A 25008-nucleotide genomic window follows, 5' to 3' on the forward strand; every position below is an offset into this window, starting at 1 on the left:
AATTCTAAATCAGTGCTGAAACAGAGCTGAAACTCTGAAACTGATTCGGCCGAATTGAAGAGGAACAGTGATCCAAAACACGGAAACGAATCACTGGCCAAAACAAAACAGCCAAATCCAAAACAAAACATGGCTGTTTTGCACAGCTCTGCTGTTTGTCCCTTATGTCCCAGTGGCAAGATCACCACTCAGATTTGAATTATTTTCCAGATTACACTAGCACTTCAAGTCACCTATTGCAGAAAAAAAATTACCAGTTTTAGTTAATTACAGAAACCTGAAAAATAAATTTAGAACAGACTGAAAACCCACAACAGAAAAACTGAGAATTTATTCTGGCATTGGTCAATGGACCCATCATCATCAAGCTTTCATAGTTGTAGTTTTTCAAAAACTTAAGTTGTTCAGCATCCTCTCTCTTCGTGGGTTCAACAAATTCTTGTTCATTTAGAAGCTCTAAAACTTGTTCAGATAGTTCTACCTACACCTTTACAAGAGTCTGGGTGCAGTATTGATCATCTGAAATGCCACTCAGACAAGCAGAAGTGCATTGATGCAGCCGTCGTTTTCTGGGTTGTTGGTTACTTGTGCATATTTCCCTAAAGAAGGGGACAAAAAGAGAATTGGGAGTGAAGTTAAATCACATTGTTTTCCGATAGCTCCTGTTCCAACAGAAAATTATATACCATGAAATGTGGTAAAGTTAACTCAACCTTGGTTTAAGTTAGTATTTTCATACGTACAGTGTATAAACCATGGCTGGGCTTGGCTGGTACAGCCCAGCCCCTGTGAGCAGTGCTGCACCATCTGAGTCCCAAGCTCGGCCCTGTCTACCTACTGTGGGTGGTATGGCTGAGCACCAAGCCCAGCCTCATCCCCTGCAACTGTCATTGGGCTTAGTGCTTGGCAGCGCTGCTAGCAACAGACAGGGCTGGGCTCAGCACTCAGCTGGCATGGCCCCATCCCCTGCAAGCCTGGTGCTGGTTGCAGGGGATGAGGCTGCACCAACAAGCAGCACGTCCCCAGGTGAGTGCTGAGCTCAGCCCCATTCCCCATCCTCTGAGAGTGGTACCGGGCTTGGCACTCAGCTGGGGACATGCTGCTCGCTGGGGCTGGGCATGGGTGGCACAGCCCCATCCCTTAGGGCTGAGCACTGACACTCATATCTCCTGCGAGCAGTGCTGCCAAGCCCGATGCTGCTCAAAGGGAACGAGGCTGGAGTCAAGACAAGGCAGTACCACTCACTGGATGGGGCCAGGCTTAGTGCTTGGCTGGTGTGCTGCTCACAGGGGATGGGGCCATGCCAGCCCAGCCCCTCCTCTGAGCAGGGCTGCCTGGGCTGTGCTAGCTGAGCACAGAGCCTGGTGCCACTTGCAGGAGAAGATGATACAGTGTATAAGTTGAGGCTATGTTCTCAGAGGCCAAAATTGGGCTGCAAACCCCACTTACTCAAATATACTGTATTTTTAAGTGTATATCTTAATCTGCCAAAGTCCTCCCTACAAACATTCCATTCTAGTTTAAGACTTCCCCAGCTTGTGTGCTGTCACAAATTAACAGGTGTACCACAGAATTTTACCATGGCAATGAGCTACAATAAGCTCAGAAGTGTGGGGCTAAGGATTGCCTTAACAGATGTACTACAGAAAATGTGTTAATGTAAGTGTGCCTTGGGTTGGAAAAAGTTGAGAAACATTGGTCTAAAGAGACTCCTGCTCTAAGACACTATGCTAAAGCTGCTGCTTGATTGTGTTAGGCACTGATCTTCAAATGCATATTTTTCTAGTTTACTTAACAACACCCATCCAAACTCTACAACTATAATTAGACCCTCAGAACACCTATTTTAAAATCACACTGAAAAAACAGTATCTTACCTACCAGGTCTGCCCCATTTGTAACAACTTCATAACCAACCCCAGTCACATAAAGACTTGTACAAAGGCTTTGCTTTATCCACTTTGAGTTAGTTGTACTGATTTCAGTGGAACTCGTGTCAAATTATTCATGTGCTTAGCCTCATTTCTACAGTTATCTGTCAATGTCACACAGCTAAGGAAGCAACCCAGAACTTATGTAAAATATTTAAAATCTTTCTTTCTTGGACCTAAGTAGTAAAATTAAATATGCATTTACCGCATTGCTAACGTTGAAGCCATAAGCTTAAAGTGCCAATTTATTTAAAACTAACATGTTTATAAGACAAATTTCAGAATCAATATTTATTTAATTAGCCAGTGGACCCTGTGCAGAACACAAGCCTACATGAATATGGCAAAAAATGAAGTATCCTAATTTTCAAATACTTGTATTATTTTTGTGAACTATTTGATTAATTGTTGTTCTTTTGCAGTTGCCAAAAAGGTATTTGAGGATAGGCAGGGAAGCTGCCTGCTTTTGGGACTCTCAATCAGACAGCAAGCTTTTTCCTTGCCCTTTATTCTTCTTCTTAAGTTTCAAGACCACTTATACAATGTAGCTGATAGCTACTGGCTGGATACTTACCCCAGATAACTTTGCCACCTTGTGTCACGAGACCAAGCTCACTCACATTCACTTCTATGACTGTACCTTTGGTAATTACACCCAAAGTTGTGTACAGAGGAGAAGAGGGATTTTTCTTTACACCGAGGATAGGCAGACAAAAGGTAGCTTTAAGTTCAGGATGAGTTACGTGAGCCTTCTTGAAACGTAAACCCTGTGACAAACATTAGAGCGGTTTAGTGGCACACAAAATTCTTAAAGCCATTGCTAAAAAGTTAAGCTGTACTCAAATCACATTTATTTCCCTAACTTTTTCTATTTCCAGGTATTACTGAAAAACAGTGAAATGAGCTGTAAATTAAAACTAAAAATCATGTATTTTAAGATACCAGATTTGTTAAATTGTGATAAAATAATCAGATACAATTTCTTGGGGGTGATATGCTGGCATCTGAGTGATGCATTTATATCTCCTTTTAAATTAGCACAGGGAGAAAGCAAAGAAAGTATTCTGCAGGCTGGAAAGAACCTCACCAGGTCATCCAATCCAGTCTAGTCCAGTCCCCTACTCATGGCAGGATCATTCCTGGCTAAACCATCCCACTCAAGTGCCTGTCCAGTCTGCTCTTGATAATTTCCAGGGATGGAGATTCCACTACTTCGAGGTAGCCTGTTCCAGTACTTAACCACCCTCCTGGTCAAAAAGTTCCTCCTAATCTCCAACCTGAATTTCCTTTGCTTGTAGCCCACCAGTTCCCTGGCCTTGTTAAAGTCTGCTTTTCTGAAGAGCACTGTCCTCATTCTGTTGATTATCTTATGATCTTGAACTTAATCATTTTTTGGCACTATCACCCAAGTTACCTTCCCTCACACATTCTCGACCAATTCCTTCTGGTTTGTGAGCAACACGTTGAGACAAGCTTCTTCCTAATTATACAGCATTTCCAAATATGTCAGAGCTCCTTAGAAGGCAGGTATTTTTAACCCCATTTTATACCTACTGGGAGGTGGGGAATGACCTGCCTAAAAGTACACAAGCAGGCCAGTGGCAGAGCTAGGAAGAGAGACCAGGTGAACTGTATCTCTTGAAAGGAGGCCATTTGTCTCTATGTATGTGGCTGATTTTAATGTTCTCAAGTATCTCCTCACAGCAGATTTCAGAGCTGCTTTCTTAACCTCTTCTAGCTTCATACATTGCCAGGTAAGAGTTTAGAATAGAGATTCTCAGCCAGACTGCCACAAAATCCACACAACGTTTTCACTGTTAGGTATACGCATGATTCACAAGATAAACCTTGAGATTTCAAAGAAGAATTCATAGCATTAAAAACATTAAAGATCAGAAAAAGCCTTTACGATCAACACTTATCAGAGCAAGGGAAAATGAAGATTGCCACAAAGAATACTAGAAATGAGCCTGATATAGGACAGTTTTAGCTGTATATCACAGAAGACAAAGGGAAGCCTTGATAATGATAAATAGCACAGTGATTCAATACTATAGGAATGCCCAAATACACATATATGTAACTTACCATTGGTCGAATAAATCGCTCATATTTAGGAGGTTTTCGAGTAAAGCCATCCCCAACAAAGCAGACTTTGGTAACCATCCTCTTCCAGGCCTTTTTTTTTCCTCTTTCCTGTTCGGATCACTTTCAGAACTTCTGTTTCTCCCTGAGCACGAACTTTTGGCACAGGAACCTCCCATTTCCCCTACAAGAGATACCATGGTACCATTAAGAGTTTTAGTGTTGGTAAAGTGACAGAGGAGACACACACACACACAATAAAATAAAGTTTTACTGAAAGGAAATTACAATCTCTCCCCTTTGTACATCTAAGGTTGTACCAACTTCTAATACATAATAGTTGTGTGCGTCACAGGAACTGAACTTTTTGAAATCCTTCTGACAAAACTGTACAGTTGGTATGGACAATATGTTACAGGTCTCAATCAGGTGAATCTGATCAGTGAACCAATTTGGTTTGCTGTTTTTGTCTTTTGTTCTTTAAGACAACAAAAACACATTTCTTTTCTACCTTTTATTAAGGTAAAGTGCCATCTAACACACTACTTGAGCATAAGCAGTAACTACCATTCATATTTGCTATTTTCCAGACTTAAACATTTCTCAGCCATTTAAAAGAGTTGATATCAGACTTGCAGAAGTGTTTAGAGAGTGTAAAAAAACTGAAAACTGATACAAGAAAGAGTAAGAGCTGTTATCCGAGTGTCAGTATAATTACTTACAGCTTTCTCTTTTCGTTTCTGTTTGATCATATTAGAAAGGACTTTAGCCCGGGATTGGCCCTCTCTGTCCAGGAGGTATGCTGGCATAGCTCCTTCAGGGGTCTTCTCATCATTCTTTTGTTTGGTGTTTCTCTTTTCGTGCATCTTAATGCTAGAAGGAAAATCAAGCAACTTTCAGAAAACATTGTCAAGAGATGCAGAGAAACTTTTAAGGAGAAGCACACTATAAAAACTATTGTCCTTTATATGTTAAACTTTATCTGTACTCAGAAATTAATTTAAATGGACTGAGTTCTTTATCAATAAATGTGCAGAAGACATGGAGACTCAGTTTTTAGGCATTATGAAGTAGTTCCTAGTGGTCTTAAAGGCAGTCTGTATTGCATAATAGACTCCTGTTTGTTCCTCAGAGTTCTCCCTCAATCTTCACTTGTCCACTTCATCTGCAATTCTGCATTTTGCAGGAACATTAACAGTCAACCTGCAGACTGAACCTGACTCCTGTTCTTAGATGTGGAGACAGTGGTTAGGATTTGGAGCCAAATGCAAGCCAGAGTGAGCTTTTTTGGAAAAAGCAAATAAAAGAGGATTGTCCTTTACACAAACAATAGGACAGTAACCAGTTATTCCAGCACAAACAGCAAGACTGACTGTACTTGATGTGTGCTATGAAACAGCCCCAGAAAATAAAACCCCAGATGTTATTTCCTCAGTTGTGTTTAAGAAGCTAACAGAGTTATTTTAAGACTAGCACCATACCATCTTAAGAACCAAATAATGTAACTGCATAAAAGGCTGTTTCCTACTCTATTCAAAGTACAGTGCTGTGCTTTTCCTGTTACATATGAACTGCCATGTACTGAGTCAGATCATAGGTCAGCTGGCCCAGTAGCCTGCACCACGCAGAGTTGTTAGCCTTAGGGGCCTAGGCCCACATTCCCTGGCACATCAAATAGACTTGTATTGGATAGAGGAGAGGGTGGACGATGAAGAGTGTGAGATTTGGGTCTGACCAGGGTTCCCCCACATTCATCTCTTATTTGCAGCCTCCAGCATTTAAAGTTTTTGTTAACCTATTCTACAAGGCAGCAGCTGAACAGCTAGGCAAGCTGTGGGAAAGGCCCTTAGGCGGATTCCCTGTCATATCATCACTACTGGCTCTTAGAAGCAGGCCCAGGGCTTGTTACATGAAGCGCGTCTAGCGCCGGGCACCCTGCTGCAGGCTCGGGGCAGGGGGATTCAGGTCTGCCTCCAACCCAGAAGCAGGTGTTTTACTCCTGGGCTTTCAGCCCCGGGCGCGCAGGGTCAGGCAGCTCGCGGGGGTGTTGGGGGGGGGGGAGGGTTACGTACGTCTTTTTCATCTGGATCTTCTCGGCGTGGCGCTGCTTGTGGTAAAGTTTGGCTTTCAACCCGATCAGCTTCTTGGCTTTCCTGGAGCGCTCGTGGGCCTCGCGGCCCTCCCGCTTCCTGCGCCGCTCATGGTGGTCGAGGCGGTAGCCGTAACGCTTGCGGTGCAGCTCGATGTGCTCGTTCTGCGGCTGCGGGACACAGGCGACAGGTCAGTGGCCGCGACCAGGGTCTGTCCCGCTCCCTGCCCCGCACCCGCAACCTTCCCCGCTCCGCTAGGCGCCCCGGCGCTGGCACTCACCATGGCAGCGGCAGCGGGCACAGCCCGCGCTCAGGTCTCGGCCGCGGGTAGCCCGAATCCGCACGCGGAAAAAAAAGACCGGTCCAGCCACGAAACAGCTCCGGGTAGAGCTACGTCCGGCACGTTGGTTCCGCCCCCTCGGAAGTAGCCACTCTGCTTCCGGCCTTTTTGTCCTCTTGGGGGTGGGGGAAAGGATGATGGGAGGAAGCCGGGACCGGAGCTCGCGGCCGGGCTTGTTGCAGCAGCCAGAACCCAAGGGCTGCGGGGATGGGGCTGCCCGGAAGGAAGAGATGGACCCGCGGAGGAAGCGGAAGTGGCGGGGCGGGTAGTTTTCGCCTCTCGCCTGCGCATGTGCGGGCGTAACTCCTTGCTGCGCAAGGGGGCGTGCGGCTCCGCGGTGGGTGTCGGGGGGCGCCCGGGCTTGGGGTTCCCTGCAGCTACCGCCCTACCTCGCGCCCCGGGCTGGCCTCCCCTGCCGCTTATCTCTGGCCTGTCCCTGGTGCCAGCTCCAGCGGCTGACCTCGCAGCGCTGCGCTGGGCCCCGCTGAAGCCCGGGGTCGGGCTGGGCATTGCCCTCGCGGCGGGTGCAGGTCCCACTCGAAATGGGGAGGCGGGACACGGAGCCGAGCGGGGGGACGTGGGCTCGGGGCTCCCCGCCCTGCTCCTGTCCTTCGGGCGCCCCGCGCCCCCTGTCCGCCCGGCAGCAGCAGGTGGCACCGCTCCACCCTGCCCCCACTACCGCGGGGCGGCGGCGGCGCAGGGCTCCCGAGGTGACACTTGGGTGGCCCCGGCGGGGGAGGGTGGGGAGCAGATGGCTGTGTAGCTTTAACAACTGTGGGAGCTTGAAGGAAACTGATGTTGCTCTGATTGCTGGTTGATGGATAGAAAGTGGGTTTCATGCCACATGGCTTCTCTTTCTGGCTGAAACTGCTAGTGACAGTCTCAGATTGGCAAATGCCTGTCTTTAACTTGTTCCTTAACTGACTGCTGTCCAGTTACTCAGGAACAGACTAGGTTTCTCTACCAGTTGTTGAATTATTGAACATGCCACAGAGTCAAATGGCAGGGTCCTTGAAAACTTGATGGTGTCGTAGTATTACTGTGAAATTGTGCTTTCTCCTCACAGCTAGAGGTGCTATAATATAGCTTCTTTATCTTATCTCTGAGTTCTAGGATTTTCAGATAATTGGCACCTAAACATGGCTTGTTCTGCTAAGTTTAGTCCTTTCCTCTTGCAAAATGGGTATTGATATATATTTTTTCTTTGATAAGTATGTGCTGGATGTTTGTGAGGTGTGGTAATTTTAACACCTTAGTGTTGTTCTTAGTTTCTGATAAATTACAATCAGATCCTGCTCATGTGGGAAGTGGGGAATGAGGCCTAGCTTGCATTGTGCAGTTCTGCCAGCAGAGCTTTGAGAGTACACACACACAAAGTCCTCTGCAGCAACACAGCCATCTGAACAAAGAAAGCTTCTGCCATTGCTGAGCAGGCAGTGGAAGGCATGTGAAAATGCTTCAGCACTTTCAGTTGGCCACAGTGGTCCCTTTTGCAGCTGATGTCTTCCCAGAGTGTACGTCTCACTAGAAGCGCAGCTGCTGTAGAGGAGCTGTCAGAGGCATACAGGTGTGCATGTTGTCTGGTGGCTTCTTAGTACAGGCTATAGCAGGAAGGGGCAGTTATTTTGGGTGAAGGACCACTTACCAAATTTTGGCAAGCTGTTGAAGGCTGCATTTTCCCCTCTGGTGCTAGGCAGGGGCTTTTGGTTGTGAGTGGGGTGGGGCTGGGCAGGCCTTGCTGCTGGGTCCTGCCACTGGCTTCCTCTAGGTCCTACTGCCCCTGGCTCCTGTCATCTTTGACAGGCAGCCAGGAGCAAATAAATACTACTTTTCTAAATTTTTTAGGGGCCCTGCGGGCCAGATAGAATGGCCTGGCAGACTGGATCCAGCCCTTGGGCCATATTTTGTCCACCCCTGGGCTATAGTATTCTGCCAGAACTGCTGGTACCAGAGATAGTTGAGGCTGCATCGCATGTTCAGATGACCTAAGATAATTTTTCCTTGTTTGTTTTCCTGGTAAAAAAACCCACCAAAAACTTAACTGGAGATGCCTGAACAGACATTTGAATGCTGAGCTCTAGAAAAGCAGAGAGCTTGCAGTGCTAACTGTGCAGCCAGAGGATCCCTGTGTGTGCATCTCGGCATGCTCTTCTGGCTCCCCTAGTTTGCCTGGAAACAGATGGCAGTAAGGCAGCCCTGATTGGCTGACCTGGACTGCTCAGGATCAGCCTTTGTGTCTCTGCAACACAGAGTGGGGATCGTGAAGGAGGGTTATGTTCTGCTCTCTGGTCTGCTGGAGCAGTGGAGTCCAGCCTGAGAATCTTGCTGTCTTTGGGAGAAGGGAAGGAGCAAAGCACCCATGGATGTTGAAGGACTATTGTGGCTTTTCTCAGAGGAGGATGTATACAGACATTTGCTATCCCAGGGAAAACTATCGTGGGAGTGATTTAACTTGAGTTGCTCTCAGGTTTTTCTTCTGGAGTGGCCATTTTTGCACAGGGAGAAAAATCTTGAACATCTATTCACCCATAGCTTCTACTGGGAGAGTAGCAACTCTCATAGTAAAAACTCAATATTTGTACATGCCTGTGTAGGTGTAGCCTTAGATTATTTAGTATTATGATTTACTTGAATAGAAGTAGTAAAGATGCTTAATTTGGATGGTCAGCCTTTTATATACAGTTTGTTTGTATTCGCAGGTTGTGGCTGTAGATGGTAGAACAATAATGTTCAGAGTCATGAGGAAATTGCCAGTAAATGTTCTGACAGCTTCAAGTTGGTGCAATGGGGTAAGACTTTTCCCAAATTTTTGTATAGATACTCCATATTTTTCTTTAAGCAAAAATTAGTTGAGTTTCCTTGTCCATATCATCTCAGTAAAATAATACAGTATAATCTCTGTTATCTGGCATGAGGGGGGAATGCTGGGTGCTGGTAATATAAAAATGCTGGTTATCTAAAAATACTGGAGCCAGAATCGGGGGGGTTGCACATGGCAGCACAGGGTTGTGGACTGGGGGGGAGGGATTTGCACATGGCTTACACCCAACGGCGGCATGGGGTGGTGGATGGCGGTGGCATGGTGGCAGTGTGGGGTGGTTGCACGTGGAGGTGGTGCAGAGTGGTGGATGGCAACACAGTGCAGGTTAATACAGCATGCTGGCCAGTAGAATGCCAGAAAACGGGGAGTTTACTGCAGTTTTCATTAACTTTTTTTGGTACCTGTAAATCCAGTGAAATCCTGTGTCCTGTGTTGTCTTATTTTTATTAGACTACATATCTTAGTGGATTTGGATATGGTGGGGGTGGGCTTCTTGACACCAGGAATTTGAAATGGTGAAATGCCTGAAAACAGCAAACATCAGGCTTCAGAATATCTCACACAGATATAATTGTATTATTTACCTTTGTTTCCCCAGATGCCAATAATATTCATATTTGGGGGAAAAATGAAGGAAAAAACCTCAATTGGAGAAAAAGTAGTTCTGCAAACTAATTACTTAAAGCTGTAATTGTTTCTCTCTGTCTTTCTCTTTCTAGTATGTACAATGCAGGAGAACAAGGGTGATGGTTATAAAAGGACTAAAACCACAAGCATGCAGTCAAAAAAATTACTGTTCTCTGCCAGGTATTTCATTTTAAATTATTTTTGGGTTCTCTGTAAAATCTTACAGAATGATACTGAGAATGCTGGGCAGTTATCCTCTATTCTTGTAGTTCACTTTCCACTTTTGCTGCTAAACTGCATCTTTTTCAAAGAGCATCCATCTGCTAGTTTTCTTAAACAGTCTTTTAAAAGTGAGGAATGGTCCTTTCAGAGGTCTTTTTTAACAAATAAAATTTCACTCATACAGTGAGAATTTGTTTCAACAAACCTTGTTTTTTTTTTCTCATTTTTATTTGTAAAACAGAAGATGTCAAATCTCTGCGTTCGATCCTCACACCACATATATCTAAGTAAGTAACTCTTTTTCTGTATTATAATTTCTGCATGTAAGAAATAAAGGTTGTGACACTTAGGCAAAAGCCTCATAGGCTATGGTAGTGATGGCTGCTTAAATTCAGGTATGTTTTAAATTGTAGGTGATAGAATATATGTTCATTAACGAATTGCTAAAGATAGTGGAAGGAGGCAAGAGACAACAGTTGATAGTAAAGTAGTCTCAGGCTGATGGAATTGGAGTTCTTCCTTTGACTTTCTCCTCTACCTGAGATTGAACCCTTAATGGGAAGGTTAATATATGTATTTTGACATTCATTGTAGTCTTTGTGGTGGTTGTTATTCGTAAAAGGCAAATGACATTAATTTTATATCTTTATTTTGCTGCTGATACCAGAGTGTGATATTGAAATGGTACGAGTAATATAAATGTATGTTTCTTGTTCTTTGATCCTTTTAGTACACTGTACACTTATTCTTCAAACAGTCATGGGGCATGTTGTCGAAAGCCCACGGCTTGAATTCTAAACCATTTTAACTTCAAAATTTCACAAGTGCACACACTATATCACGTGTGCAACAATGTAAAGGTATCTTCTGATGTTTTGAAATGACTTGCCTTATCAGAATGATAATAATATTACTGTATAGATATTAATTACTGCATTAAATAATGTCTGGCTTGTTTGGGTGTTTTTGTGCAGAATCCGGAACATTGGCATCATGGCTCATATTGATGCTGGGAAAACTACAACCACAGAGAGAATGCTGTATTATTCTGGATACACGAGAGCATTGGGAGGTTAGAATTACTTTATAGGTTTACAGGAAAACTTCATTAATTTGAAATGCAGGGGGCAAAAATACTGACTTGGAAATAAACAGGTTCAAAATAAACATACCAATGGTAATTTGCATGTATGTAAATTACTGTGGCTGCATACAGACATAGTTCACCCATGTGTGGACCTTACTAACTGACGAGAACAAAGTGAGGAGTTAACCCAGTGACAAATGAAGGAGATTTCATGGTATGTAGCACAAGGAGTTCCTAATGCAGAACAATAGCAATGATCTAGTGGCCATGAGTGCAGAGCTGTCCTGCTATTTGCACCTGACCCCACCCAACCACAGTCGCACTATGCCCCCTATAGACCTGCCATTCCCAATCCCATGAACCCACCCCCAATCCCATGAACTCCTGATCCTGGCCCTGATCCTGCATGTAGCTGGGGTTGACTGCCCCTATCTCTTACCCCTGCAGATTCCCCTGTGCTGTGGCACTTATTGTCCTGACCTCTGGCTCTTCAGTTTGCTCCCACCTCCTTGGGCACTCCCAGCCTGCAGGGATTCCCTTGAGATAGAAAATTAGGGTTGGAAAGGATCTCAGAGGTCATCTAGTCAAACCCCCTGCTCAGAGCAGGACCATCCCCAACTAGATCATTCCAGCCAAGGCTTTGCCTAGCCAGGTTTTAAAAACCTCCAAAAGTGGTGATTCCACAACCTCTCTGGGTAACCTGTTCCAGTGTTTTACTACTTTCCTAGTGAGAGAGTTTTTCCTAATATCTAACCTAAACCCCACTTGTTGCAACTTGAGACCATTGCTCCTTGTTCTGCCATCTGCCACCACTGAGAGCAATCTAGCTCCATCCTCTTTGGAACCATCCTTCAGGTAGTTGAAGGCTGCTATTAAATCCCCCCTCAGTTTTCTTTTCTTCAGACTCCATAAGCCTAGTTCCCTTAGCCCAGGGGTTCCCAGTCTTGGGGTTGCAACCCCTTTGGGGTTACAACGATAAAAAAATGTGGTCAGACAGTGTCAACTGATTATGATGAGTACACTTTTTGTTTATAAATATGTAACTCTCATACATGGCAGTTTTTCATCCATGCACAACAGTTGCGACTGATGCAAAGCACTTGTACGTTACAGGAAGCTGACGTAAAATCAGTATGATTTTACTGGCTGAAATTAAATTTTACATGATATAGAAATCTAACATGGATGCTTTTCTCTGAAGTAAAATTCATGGATGCTTTTCTCTAGGAGTAAAACTAATGACAAGGATGAGAATGCGAAACGAAAGAGTTGCAAGACATGAAAGAAATATGATTAACGCTTCCTTTTTGATCTTGTCTGTATCATTTTGGGGTAACAAAAAATTTCCAGTGTTTAAATTGGATCATGTTGAGGAAAAGCTTGGGAAGTCTCCTCAGAAGTCATGGGTGCCAGCCCTTAACCATTTTTGTTGCCCTGCATTGGACACTCTTCAGTTTGTCCATGTCCTTTCTGTAGTGGGGATCCAAAACTGGACACAATACTCCAGATGTGGCCTTACCAGTGCTGAATAGAGGGAAATAATCCCTCCCCTTGATCTGGCAACGCTCCTACTAATGCAGCCCACTATGTTGTTAGCTTTCTTCACAACAAGGGCACCATATGTTGGCTCATATTCATCTTATTGCCCACTGTAATCCTGAGGCCCATTGTATACTCCCTGCAGAGGCAGATCCTTGTAGTATGAGAGTGGGAATAGCTGGGCCAGCCATGCACAAGGCAGTGGGGTTGTAGTCCCTGCCTTCCATCAGGCCATTGCCTGCCAGGCTTTTATCGCAACGTGTGACCTGCGGGAACCACATCATGGTCCACAGTCTGGAAAAACTGCAGTTTGGCATGATCGGGAGCACCCCAAGTTATGGGGTATTGTGAGATCCTTTCAAGGGTGCTTCTGTATGCCATGCAGTACTAAGAGATTAGGCATGCTAACCCTTACAGATAATTCACAAGGTAAATCCAGAGTTCAAATTGAAATTTGTAGCATTAAAAATATTTTGGCTTGTTGTGATCTTTGAGTTCTTTGAAACCAAAGAATTGCTCTACTATTTTTCCATACTCAAAAAATGAGTGAAAGCTTAGAACTGGAAATTTCTGAGGGCTGTTTTGTCAAATGAGGTTGAAAATCACTGATATAGGTAAAATTCTAAGGTAGTGAGAACTCTTACAGATTCTCAGGTTAATTCTTCAACAACTTATAACCTAATTACCTTTTTAATTCATAATAAAGTGTGTGTATTGTTTATTGAATATTCTAAGAAAATTTTGTCAGTTTAGGTGAGATTCCCTACTGTTGCTCGTTATGCTATATTTTGTATAGTTTCCTGATTCTAGGCATAGCTGTTCCCCAGGGAAGCAGTGGTAACTTAGAGCAGCATTTCTCAACCTTTTCCATCCCATGGCACACGTACATGGCCTTTTCAATCCCATGGCACGCTGGCTGGACACAGCTCAAAATCATATGAGCTTCCCCTCCTGTTGTCTATTACAGGTACTTCATAGTCATCTTCTTCAATATTATAATAAAGAAATGCTCATAAATGTTTAAAAACAGGTATTTCTAGGATCTAAATACCAGCACACTATTGCTTGAAGTAGTAGTGCTTCTACAGTGAGAGTAACAGTAATATTGTTAAAAACAGGCTTACTACATATAAAAAGAATGGAAATGAATAGTAATCAGGCTGCATATAATAACTGTTCACACAGGTAGTCATTTTCTTAAAGTATTCACTGTCCATAATTTTGGTTTTGCCTTGAGTTTTGAGTTTTACAGACAACAGTGATACGTGAAGAACAGTGTTGTTGGAGGGTATCCAGGTTGTAGCCATACTGGTCTAGAGGCAAAAGCAGTCAGGGCTTGTGGTAGAGGTGATATCTTTTATTAGACCAAAAATATTTTTGCAAAAAAAAAAGTTTAATTGCAAGCACCCTTCATCAGGCATTGGAGAAAAGATTGTAAATGTTTTCCTGAGTAGAAATGAAAGTTCATATTTAATAGGATTTTACATTTCATATTGTTCAGTTCACAGTGTTGTTGGAAGCACTTGGCTGTGATTTTTTTTTTTTTTACTTTACTCAAAATTAATCAAATAGTTCACAAAAATAATACCACAAGTATTTGAAAATTAGGATACTTCATTTTTTGCCAAATTCATGTAGGCTTGTGTTCTGCATAGGGTCCACTGGCTAATTAAATACTTGGAGGTGTTTAGTGCTGAGAAACAAAGTAAGAAAATTAGCTGGCAGCAAGAACACATAGGCTTTTTTAATGTTGAATTTATGGGCCTCACCTAGTGGGAAGTTTTTATTAGCACATTATAGAAGCAAATCCAAATGGAAACAGTAAGGACTGAAGAAACACAGTGTGAGAATAGATGCTAGCCCTAGCTGTGAAGTAAATCTCTGTGGCATGAAGCTGATACAGATGGTTCTATGCTACCACCTTCCCAGCCTCAGTATAGGCAGTGCTTTGGAAGAAAGGGGTTTGACTGATATTCTGTTGTGCTCTGGTGATTTTTACAATTGGTGAAACTTTGTGATGCTGTTGGCCAGCTCAGCTTAAACAGTTCTTAGGATTGCTTTAAATTGCATACCGCGTCAAATCAGCAACCAGCTGGTTACAGGACTGGGGAGTGAAGGTAACAGAATGGCACCTCTCCAACCAAAAAAAGGTGGAGTGGAAGAGAGTTCTGTCACACTTGGGGATTCAGCTTCTTCTCCAGAATATTTGTTTCCCAAGAAAGAAATTCAGTTCAGCTGGCATTTACAATAGCATCATCATTCCATTCCTTGGATAAGAAGGTTTCTTGGCTTAAAAGTGTACTGACTAGATGGGGTATAGGATAAAACATCATTGTATTTACTTTGTTTCGAGGCAGGTATTTTATAAAGCTAAAGTTATGTGACTGAACTGAAATGGTGCATATACCCATGCTGTTTTAGATGTTGATGATGGGGACACAGTGACAGATTTTATGGCACAAGAACGAGAACGTGGCATAACCATTCAATCTGCTGCAGTTACTTTTGAGTGGAAGGACTGTAGAATCAATCTGATTGACACACCAGGTACTATGTTTTGAATATGATCTATTAGGTTTTGGTGGTGGGGAGGAACAGATGGATCAAGCATGTTGCATAAGAACACCATGACTCCCACCTAGTATGGAAAGGGTCTGAGAGTTGATAGGTTGGGTTTATCATTCAAACCTTTTATAGGCGGAATAGCATCCTAGCCCCACTAAGTAGACAGGCAAGTTGGTGGCACCCTAAAGAGTAGCACAAAGTGTAGTGCAACATCTACTAACTAGGGCTAAAAGATTTCAAGTCTTCAGTCTTCTCCTGGCCTTTTTAATAGTCAGAATTTCAGTTTTTTTTCACCCTGCTGGGTCTTGCCTTGTATTGTTGAGACTCTGGCTCTTTCCCACATTGGTCTGTTTAATTTTGAGTCTCTGGGGAACCAGCTCAAACCTATTTACTAGTGGGCCTGGAGAGATACCAGTTAGACAACATGTATCCCTCTCTAGAGGTGTAATTTTTGAAAGGGAGGATTTCTTATCTTCTCCATTTGGCTTGGTGCCGACTTGAAAATACAAAGTTTTGTTAACTTCCTCCCTCATTCCACATGCTTTATGGTCACTTTACCAAAGTTTAATAATTCATTTACACTTAGGTCTTTGTGTTTGCACTTGTCTTGGGGAGGAGTTAGCATGAGAACTTAATAACACATAAACAAGATTGCTTATAGTAATTAGCATACTTGATCTGAAACTACAGGTGCACCCAGGTTATCGCAGACAAAGTATATTAGCAGTCTGTGTGAGTGGTTAGGCCTCAGACTGTCTTGCAGACCTTGCTAATTTGTTCTTAAACTTTTTCAACAGTGGTGGCATGGAATATAAATCTTTGTGGGATCATGAGAGAGCCATGCTGGGGCCAGTTGTTAGGGTAGCAAGCCAGTCCAGACTGAAGTCTTTGCCTTTGTCTGAGCTAGCTGTTTTAAAGTTAGCTCCGATACCTTTGTGCTAGACATACGTTGTATATGTACCCAGATGGATATATATTTTATAAACTTGAAGTGTTACCATTCTAACTTGCTACTTTTGCTGGTTTGTCTGCAATTCTTCAGGTCATGTGGACTTTACAGTGGAAGTTGAACGTTGCCTGAGAGTGCTGGATGGAGCTGTGGCTGTCTTCGATGCTTCAGCTGGTGTGGAGGTAAAAATGATTGACTTTCAGTGACAACTTTACTCCACATAATAACTTGAAATTGTTGGTTTCAGAGAACTGTAAGTTTAATTTCAAGATCTGATTTCATGTAGAAATTGTTTTGTTTTCTTTGGTAATGAGCGTTTTCTTGGCCTTGATGATAGAGGCAAAAATAAGTGGTGTTCTCATTGGTGTTCTATAACAAATAGAGATTGAAAGATTTTTCTAGCTAGCTCCACCTATGGAAAATGATGAGTAAGTGTTAATTTCTCATTTAATCAGATTTTATTTTAGAGAATTACTGTGATACTCAGTGTTGTTTCCTTCACTGAATTGTGCTGGCTGCAGAAAACATGGGGATGGGCCTGAATTTGATTTTTGTCTTGAGGTGTTGCTTAGGTATTGTGTAACCACAATGCAGAAAAGATACAGTAAAACAGGATGCTCTGTAATACATGCTTCTATCCATGGGAGAGAATGAGAGAATAAACAACTCTTGAAATATTTTAGCCACAATCCTTAATGTGCTATTGGAAAGGAGTAAGATGGCATGATTATAAGCATGGTATTAAAAATCTACCTAATATGAAAAGGAAAACCTCTAGGGGTTAAAAAAATTTTCATCTGCTATTACATACACAATTCCTCTTCTGCCACACTTTGGTAAGAGACAGTATTTTATGTATTTTATTTAAATGTACTTAATGCTACTGTTATGTCAGTCCAGTTACAGTAAATATATCTTGGCTATCTATAGTCATAATAATGCTCACTTTTTTGTGCTTTTTGAAGTACTATCAGCAGTCTGCATACTGCATGTGTTTGCATGAGTGCACAGACACTTTTAGTCCTTTTGGAGTCTCCCATGTTGCTTAGGGCCTTGTTACACACTGCACACTGAGCTGCCCAAATGTTGATCAGTGTTAGTGTTATCTTGAGTTTGGAGCAATCGCACCTTGATTGCTCCAAATCTTCTCTGACTCTCCCCTACCTGCACATCTGTGTCTTACCATTAGAAGGCTGGTGAGCAGGGATCTGACTAGGAGCTGCAGCTCTGAGTTACCACTACAGGGCTGGTGAGCCAGGACAGGCTTCTGTACCTACTCCAGGTGGGGTTAAGTTAGAGCTGAGTTGGGAGGACACATGAAGCTGGCAGACAGAGTTAATGAAATAGGGATGAGTAATAAAATTAGAGGTAGAAAGGAAATGGGAGTAAGGAAAGGGTGGTGAAATGAAGTCAGCCAGCCATTGAAGGATAAAATAAAGGAGGTCTCATGTTTTCATATATAGGGATTTAGGTGTGTATGGGGAGGTGCTGTTCTTGCTTCCTGGGGTGACTGGGAGGTGGGAGTAGTGAGGGAAGGTGGTTTTGCGGGAATTACTACCCATAATTACAAGAAATAATGGCCACAAGCTAGAAGAGAGCAGATTTAGATTGGATATTAGGAGGAACTTCTTCACAGTTCGAGTGGCCAAGGTCTGGAACGGGCTCCCAAGGGAGGTGGTGCTCTCCCCTACCCTGGGGGTCTTCAGGTGAAGGCTAGATGTGTATCTAGCTGGGGTAGTGTAGGCCCAGCACTCTTTCCTGCTTATGCAGGGGGTCGGACTCGATGATCTATTGAGGTCCCTTCCAACCCTAGCATCTATGAATCTATGCGCTAGGAAGGAAGCCCCAGCTCATGGGGATCTGATCTGGTCCCCTATCTTACCCCCCTGCTCCTAAACCCATCCATGCCCTGCAACCTGGCTAGCTGCATAGGGTCCACTGGCTAATTAAATACTTGGAGGTGTTTCGTGCTGAGAAACAAAGTAAGAAAATTAGCTGGCAGCAAGAGAACACATAGGCTTTTTTAATGTTGAATTTATGGGCCTCACCTAGTGGGAAGTTTTTATTAGCACATTATAGAAGCAAATCCAAATGGAAACAGCAAGGACTGAAGAAACAGTGTGAAAATAGATGGTAGCCCTAGCTGTGAAATAAATCTCTGTGGCATGAAGCTGATGCAGATGGTTTTGTGCTGCCACCTTCCCAGCCTTAGTATAGGCAGTGCTTTGGAAGAAAGGGGTTTGACTGATATTCTGTTGTGCTCTGGTGATTTTCACAATTGGAAAAATAGTTTCAGGTGTTAATATGCGGACAGTCCAGAGATTAAGAGCATCAAGAGCTGCCTAAAATTAATATGCAACAAGGCCCTAAATTTCCTCCATTTTTTTTCACTTACTTTAACTCTTTTGTAGATTGAGGATTAGAGGATGAATTAGTTGAGAAGAGACTGGTTGGGACAAAGCTTCTTTGGGAGTCCATTTTTGCTTCTAATAGATCAAGAGGATACAGCTGTCCCTTCCTTTGCTTGTGTTGTACTCTTGCTTTCTTGCTGTAAGGGTAGAAAGTATCAGAAAAAGGAAGGAGTTGGTCTCCTGCATTGGAGTATGCTATCTTTCAGATGTCTGGACAAGTGTGTTGATACACTTCTTTGCTTTTAGGCACAGACTTTGACTGTGTGGAGACAAGCAGACAAGCACCATATACCACGGATTTGTTTTTTAAACAAGATGGACAAAAATGAAGCAGAGTATGTGGTCAATCATTTCTATTTTTAGAAGCAACCAAAAGCATGTTGTTGGGGAGGCTGTGAAAGAATCACTCTAATTTATAATTGAAGCTGCACATTTCCTAATTGGAGCTAAAAATACTAGACTTGTGGGTAGGCAGTAAAATATCTACTATTAGATTTGCATCCGCCTTTTGCGTGTGTGTCCAAAATGCATTTTCCTGTAACTGTGAGAGGAGTTTTGCAACAAGTAAATGGCAAACTCATTTGTTACATACCATTACAATTGGATAACTTTTTCAACTTCTGTTTATTTTAATATAGTTTTGCCTATGCTATAGAGAGCATCAAGCAAAAATTGAAGACAAAACCTCTGCTTTTACAGGTAAAATAATTATTTTGTGATGAGCAAATCTGAAACATGTTTGATATCTTAATGTGGGAGGTGGGTTTTATCTTCATACATTTCCTAATGGAGCAACTTTGTTTTATCCACAGTTGCCAATTGGAGAAGCCAGAACTTTCAAGGGAGTGATTGATGTAGTGACCAAGGAACAAATTATTTGGAAACCCACTTCTAGTTCTGATGATGGAAAAGTTTTTGAACAAAAACCTCTGGCAGAAACTGATGATCTTGGACTTTTAAAGGAAGCAAAAGATGCAAGAAATGCCTTAATAGAACAAGTAAAGTTTTAAAGTAAATATGTAATGTAAATATTTTTAACGTTCTGCGCTTTTTATACTGTTTTCTTTCCATCGGAGGATGTTGAGGCACTTGTAGAAGCATTTAATAAATTAGGGAAAACTTGATTAATTTTAAGCAGATTTGGGCTTATTAGTCTCACTGCACTTGAGACTAAAGCACAGAGTGCTTAAGTATTTTGGCCAGATGAATACAGAAAGTCCATAGCAGACATGAAAATACAGGTTCTGCTCTCTTAACGCATGGTTCTTTATTTTAGGTGCACATATGTTTTCTCTTGCTTGGATTACAACTTTTGGGGTGTTTTTTTGCAGCTATAAACATATTGATTGATTTCTGCATGATGGCTTAAAAGTAGATTTACTGTAATTGGTTTGGTTTAGAGGACTGAAATACTAAACAGTCTTACATGTAAAAAAGGACAGAATATTTTTGAGTGGGCTTTTTAAAAGTTCTGAGTTCCCATCATAATGTTGAACACTCTGGGACAGCTTGCGTAAATTGTAATGTGGGGATTAGCTTTCCTTGTAGGGCTTTACTGCATTTTAGTGAGATTTGTTCTCTCAGAAAACAATTATTTCTTTTTTGTTTACATTCAGTTATTTGTAAGAGTAGTTATAACAAGTACTGAATAGAGAAAGTGAGCATGACTCTATAATTTTGTAACTTCCAATATTTGTTATTCAGGTTAAAATTATGGTGGTTGACTGTTTCGGGTACAAGCTGCCCTGCTGTGTTTATCAAGGGAGATTCTTCCACCCAGCCACGAGTAGAAAGTCACAGCTGGTTGCGTGGATTAAAGAGGACTTTCAGCTTCCTCTAAACCTGTGATTCTCAGATGGGGTGCCATGAGATCCCTCCTCAGGAGTGCCATAGCACCTGGCCCCTGCACAAGTAGGTTCTTCCCCCCACCTGCCTCAGTCCCATAGACAAAAGGGCACCTGTGGATTCCATCCTTGGGCAGCCCTTGTGCTGACCACTCTGACTGGTAGTGCTGTGCTGTAGACAGGTAAATGGAGAGCCATGTTTTTCAGCCTGACTCATCCCCCTGTTCTCATCTTTCCAGGGCCAGTGATAGGGCTGTGGAGGCAGGTGATTCTGAGCCCTGGCATTTGAGTTTCTGGAGGAGCAGCTGCAGTGTCAGGGGTTGTGCTTGTCCCCTCAGATACAGACTAGGAGTGGGGAGCAGGGCTACAGCCAGGTGTCCTGTTGTCCCTCCGCCCAGTCCTCCATGCTGACTCCCCTTACTATCCCCTGTGTGCCACATGTGTAGCCTGTCGCTTCATCTCTGCTAGCTGGGTATCGCTGGGCTCTGTCTGTTTTGGCCTCGAGGCTGCCGGGAGATAACTAAGTCCAGAAATAAGCCTTCTGGTTCCCTATCCCTAGCACTGCTCTGGGCCCACCCAGCACTGCCCTGCATCTGTGTGTAGGGAGTTGCAGTGCCACTCTGGGAGCAAATGTGCATGGGGCCAGGCAGAGACGGAGCACCTGAAGGGGTGACCTATTGTATTACATTTTATATTATAGTATAATATAGTGATACAATTAAAAACACATTCATTAATAACATAGAGTTCCTAATATACATAATTTGTTTTTAAAATATGGTGCTGCTAAATTTTGAAAACTTGTGGGCCAGAGTCTTGAGACTAAAAAGGTTAAGAACCACTGCTCTAAGATGTCAGATATGGGAGACGGTGTCGCATAGAGAACTGGGAGAGCTATTCCATATTTCTCCTAAAATTGCTTGGGAAAATAATAGAATCTTTGTTCTTGAGATTTGCTCGCCTGCAGGATAGGGAATTATAATATGTAACTCAAGTTCACTTCTAGCAGAAGGCAACCCAGGGTGGGATCTTTGTGTGAATCATTTTGATCTAGTGAGATAAAAGCATTGTATAAATGTAGAGCATGTAATTTTATTTAATCATCCTTCCAAGCAGCTGAATAGGACTTGATGGTTTGGGAAAACAAAGTTCTCTTCATGAAGTGCTGTATATTGTATTACTTTCAGTCCTCTAGTGCTTTCTTTGAGTAAAAGCCATCAGTCAGCACTACTCTAACGTTTAATAAATGAGCTACATCTTTTATAAAATGTAGCATTTTCCCTTTCATTTAATTAAAAGAAATAAATGCATTGCTTTGTTCTTAATATGTAGTCAATTAGATTTCTTTTTCCAAATAGATAATACTTGGTTTAGCTGACCAGGTGCTTTTATAGCCGCTAGAGAGAACAGCATAATAGCACAGTGCTTTACAGCAGTGTTTCTCAATTTTTTCAAAGACAGTGACATCTTTCCACAATTTTTTTTTCAGTGTAGCAGTACCTTCAGCACCATTGTTGGAGCTGCCTCAGTTTACTTGAGTTCTTTCTGACCAGATTGCTGCTACCTTCAAGTAAAACTGCCTCTCATACTTGCTGCACAGTCAACTGGGAAAGGGCTGTGGCATGTGCATGCCTTCCTCATTGCATTGGGGTCCCCACCAGCCTTACACTTCTCCCTGATCTAGCGTCTTGTGGGTGGAACTGTCCTGCATGTTTCTGTTTCCAGGAGGAGTTGGTGTGGGGAGGTGGACTGGGATGGGCTATACTCATCTTGCCTTAGGGTTATTAGAGAGCCATAATTTAGCAGGAGTGCATGTGCACCTCAGTCCTGCACAAGGGGCAGTTTTATCTGGCTGCTGCCTCAACAACCCAGCTGAGAAGCCCAGTTTTACAGCAGTGTTGAGGATTCCCTCTCTAAGCAGTGTGCCAAGAACCTAGGTAGTCATGCTGAAGAATTGAAGAGGAATTGTAAATCTTGTTCTACTTAATGTGTTGCTGGGTAGAATGTACCTGATGGGCCACCTGAGCATTTTTGGATTCAGTGCATTTCTTTTGTTTTTCAAGTCAGAGGTTTTTTCCCCCAAGGAAAGCAAATTGCTTTGGTTTTTGCTTTAGAGAATGCTGAAACATTTCATGTATAAACTACTAGGTTTTGTAATACAAGAAGGAAACATTCATTAAAAAATGTTTAATTATCACCATTATTTAAGTTAATGTTTTCAGTAGTTAACAGTTGTGATATGTGCATTAATCTTGTTAAATTTGTGAATGTTATTGTGTATAATGATAAATATATTATTCAAATGGATTCAAAATATGACGAATTCTCTAAACTCTAATGTCCACAGAGGCTTTGTTTCTATCCCATGTAATTATCAGGTCCAGATAACAAGCATTGCTGGATTGCTTTTGAAATACTGTCACACATAATGTGAAAGTGTTCTCTTGCAGGTTGCAGATCTCGATGATGAATTCGCTGAGCTGGTGTTAGGAGAGTTTAGTGAAAATTTTGACTTGTTACCAGCTGATAAGGTACATCTTTACCGTTCTTTACTAAGATTGCATTTCTGTCAGCCCTCACGCTGAGTGGCTTTTATTTTAATATTGCACAGGTGGAATGTGACTCAGGAAATGTATGATTTGAATGCTAAAAAGAAGAAAGCACTTTTTAATTGCAGAAGCAGGTTGCTAGTAATAGTTGCTAAAATCAGGTGTAGCTCATGTGAAGAATGAACGTCATAAGATTTGCTCTCCAGGTAGTTTCAGTATTAAAACATAAACCAACTTGGTGATGAAAGTCTTGTGAATTTACCAAGAAATATGTTCAGCTGCATATCAAGGTTCATTTGATATTGCAAATGCATGTGATTATCATGTTGGGAACTTTCCATAGTAATTTTATTATGAGCATTTTTATTAAACGCAAGTAGTTGCTGAAGTGGAAAATAAGGGAAGGGACAATTAGATCATCAACATGTAATGCACTAGCTTTTGCTTTGCACTGTTCTGGATTTACATCAATGCAACAGAGCAAAATTTGGTGTGAAGTGAGTTTCAGGATTGGCATCTGACAAAAATGATACTCCTTTCTTCACAGGAGGGACCAGAACAGGGTTGGCCTGTGTTAACTTGTTTGGGTATCATAGAATCTGAGGTCTAGGATAGCATTGTTACAGCAGCTCCTTGTGTTGCATCTACATGTGCAGTTCTTTGGCTTGATCCAGAAAGTCTGTGGAAAGATTCAGATCAGCTTTAATAGGATTTCCCATGGGTAGGGACCTACCAAATTTAAGGTGAAAGTGGTTCCTTTAATTTGCAGGTTCCCCTGTGGGTCCCCACCTCCCTCTTCCCTCCCTCCTTCCCTCCCCCCCATTGGTGGAGGGGCCCTGCTTGCAGCTCCCTCCTGATCAGTGGGGAGGCGAAAACTGTGGTTTTAAATAAGGCATTGTTTTTGCCTCTCACCACTGATTGGCTGAGCAGCTCCATACAGCCCTGCTGTTTGCTGCTGACTAGCTGGGAGGCAAAAATGGCACCATGTTTAAAACAGCGGTTTTAGCTTCCCTGCTGATCAGGAGGGAGCAGTGGGGTCCTCCACTGAGCAGCAGGGATGGGGGAAGCGGGGATCACATGGGGTAGAGACATGCCAGATTAAAGGACCTGCCATGCATTCTGCTTCCACCATGAATTCAGTAGGACCTTACCCACGGGTGTAGAGTTAAGCACATTGGCTTCGAGTAATAAAATTGTATTTTTATTAAAAATTTCCTCTAGTGGTAGAAAATTGTTGTCACTTGAAAAAAATGCTGTGGTGTTAACTCTGAAAAGTTGTTTAAACTTCAGTACATGATAGTTATTTTTTCTCTGTGCGTGCACCAACATTGTAAAATACTGGAGCCTAAATTTAGGTGCCAGAGTTTGGATCTAAGACCTGAAAAGCATAATTTTGGAACAACGCCTGTGGGATTTAGTTCCACAAGCATAGTTTATTCCCTGATGGTATAGCTTGGTTGAAGGTCTTTTAATTTTTTGTGATTTTATGAGTCAGCATATCAAGTTAATTTTGTTTGCAAATATAATCCTGTGCTATTTGACTATCAATTTAATGTCTGAATTCATGATATTACCGTATTTACTTGTATAACTCATCCACCCTTTCCCCAGAAAATAGCCATCTGAAATTGGGGTGTGTGCCTTAACCAGGGAAGGTGCTTCACTGGAATAGAAGCATGGAAAGAAACACTGCTGCAAGATGGCTACCTTTGCCAGCATCAGAAAGCAGGGAGAAGAAAAGGGACAGAGTTTACCCCTCAGGGTTAGCGTTAGTGTTAACTTTCAGAGCCACAACTGCTGCAGTCAGCCTTTAGCCCCGTTTAGAAAAAATGTTCTTTCTTCATTCTGCTTTCCCAAAAGAAGGTGTGTGTTGTATTTAGAGACATGTGGTATATGAGAAAATACAGTATAACAAGAAGGCTACTTATGAGGCTGTGACTTGTCTTTT

General features: G+C 42.5%; 2 protein-coding genes across 3 annotated transcripts in view; one reads left to right on the forward strand and one right to left on the reverse strand.

Annotated features, from left to right (window-relative positions):
- Window positions 1-312: 312 nt before the first annotated feature.
- NSA2 (NSA2 ribosome biogenesis factor) lies at window positions 313-6527 on the reverse strand. Its single transcript, XM_090038105.1, is given in 7 exon segments — window positions 313-599; window positions 2506-2698; window positions 4020-4118; window positions 4120-4200; window positions 4739-4889; window positions 6089-6276; window positions 6387-6527. Coding segments are annotated over 7 exon segments (783 nt in total). The 5' UTR covers window positions 6390-6527; the 3' UTR covers window positions 313-531.
- Window positions 6528-6654: 127 nt separating this feature from the next.
- The window catches only part of GFM2 (GTP dependent ribosome recycling factor mitochondrial GFM2), a 28751-nt gene continuing 10397 nt past the window's right edge, over window positions 6655-25008 (forward strand). The window contains exons 1-11 of one of the 2 annotated variants that reach the window (XM_090038101.1): window positions 6655-6783; window positions 9146-9235; window positions 9987-10074; window positions 10358-10403; window positions 11091-11188; window positions 15164-15289; window positions 16350-16438; window positions 18914-19002; window positions 19306-19366; window positions 19480-19665; window positions 22962-23042. In XM_090038101.1, the coding sequence (XP_089894227.1) occupies window positions 6736-6783; window positions 9146-9235; window positions 9987-10074; window positions 10358-10403; window positions 11091-11188; window positions 15164-15289; window positions 16350-16438; window positions 18914-19002; window positions 19306-19366; window positions 19480-19665; window positions 22962-23042 (1002 nt within the window). In that variant the 5' untranslated portion in view covers window positions 6655-6735. Of the gene's footprint in view, window positions 6784-6805; window positions 8014-9145; window positions 9236-9986; window positions 10075-10357; window positions 10404-11090; window positions 11189-15163; window positions 15290-16349; window positions 16439-18913; window positions 19003-19305; window positions 19367-19479; window positions 19666-22961; window positions 23043-25008 lie in introns of those variants that run through there. The other variant, XM_090038102.1, reaches the window with a different exon arrangement.

Source organism: Crocodylus siamensis, chromosome 3 (assembly GCF_052110815.1).
Source record: "Crocodylus siamensis isolate JL-2025a chromosome 3, ASM5211081v1, whole genome shotgun sequence".
NCBI classification, from domain to species: domain Eukaryota; kingdom Metazoa; phylum Chordata; order Crocodylia; family Crocodylidae; genus Crocodylus; species Crocodylus siamensis.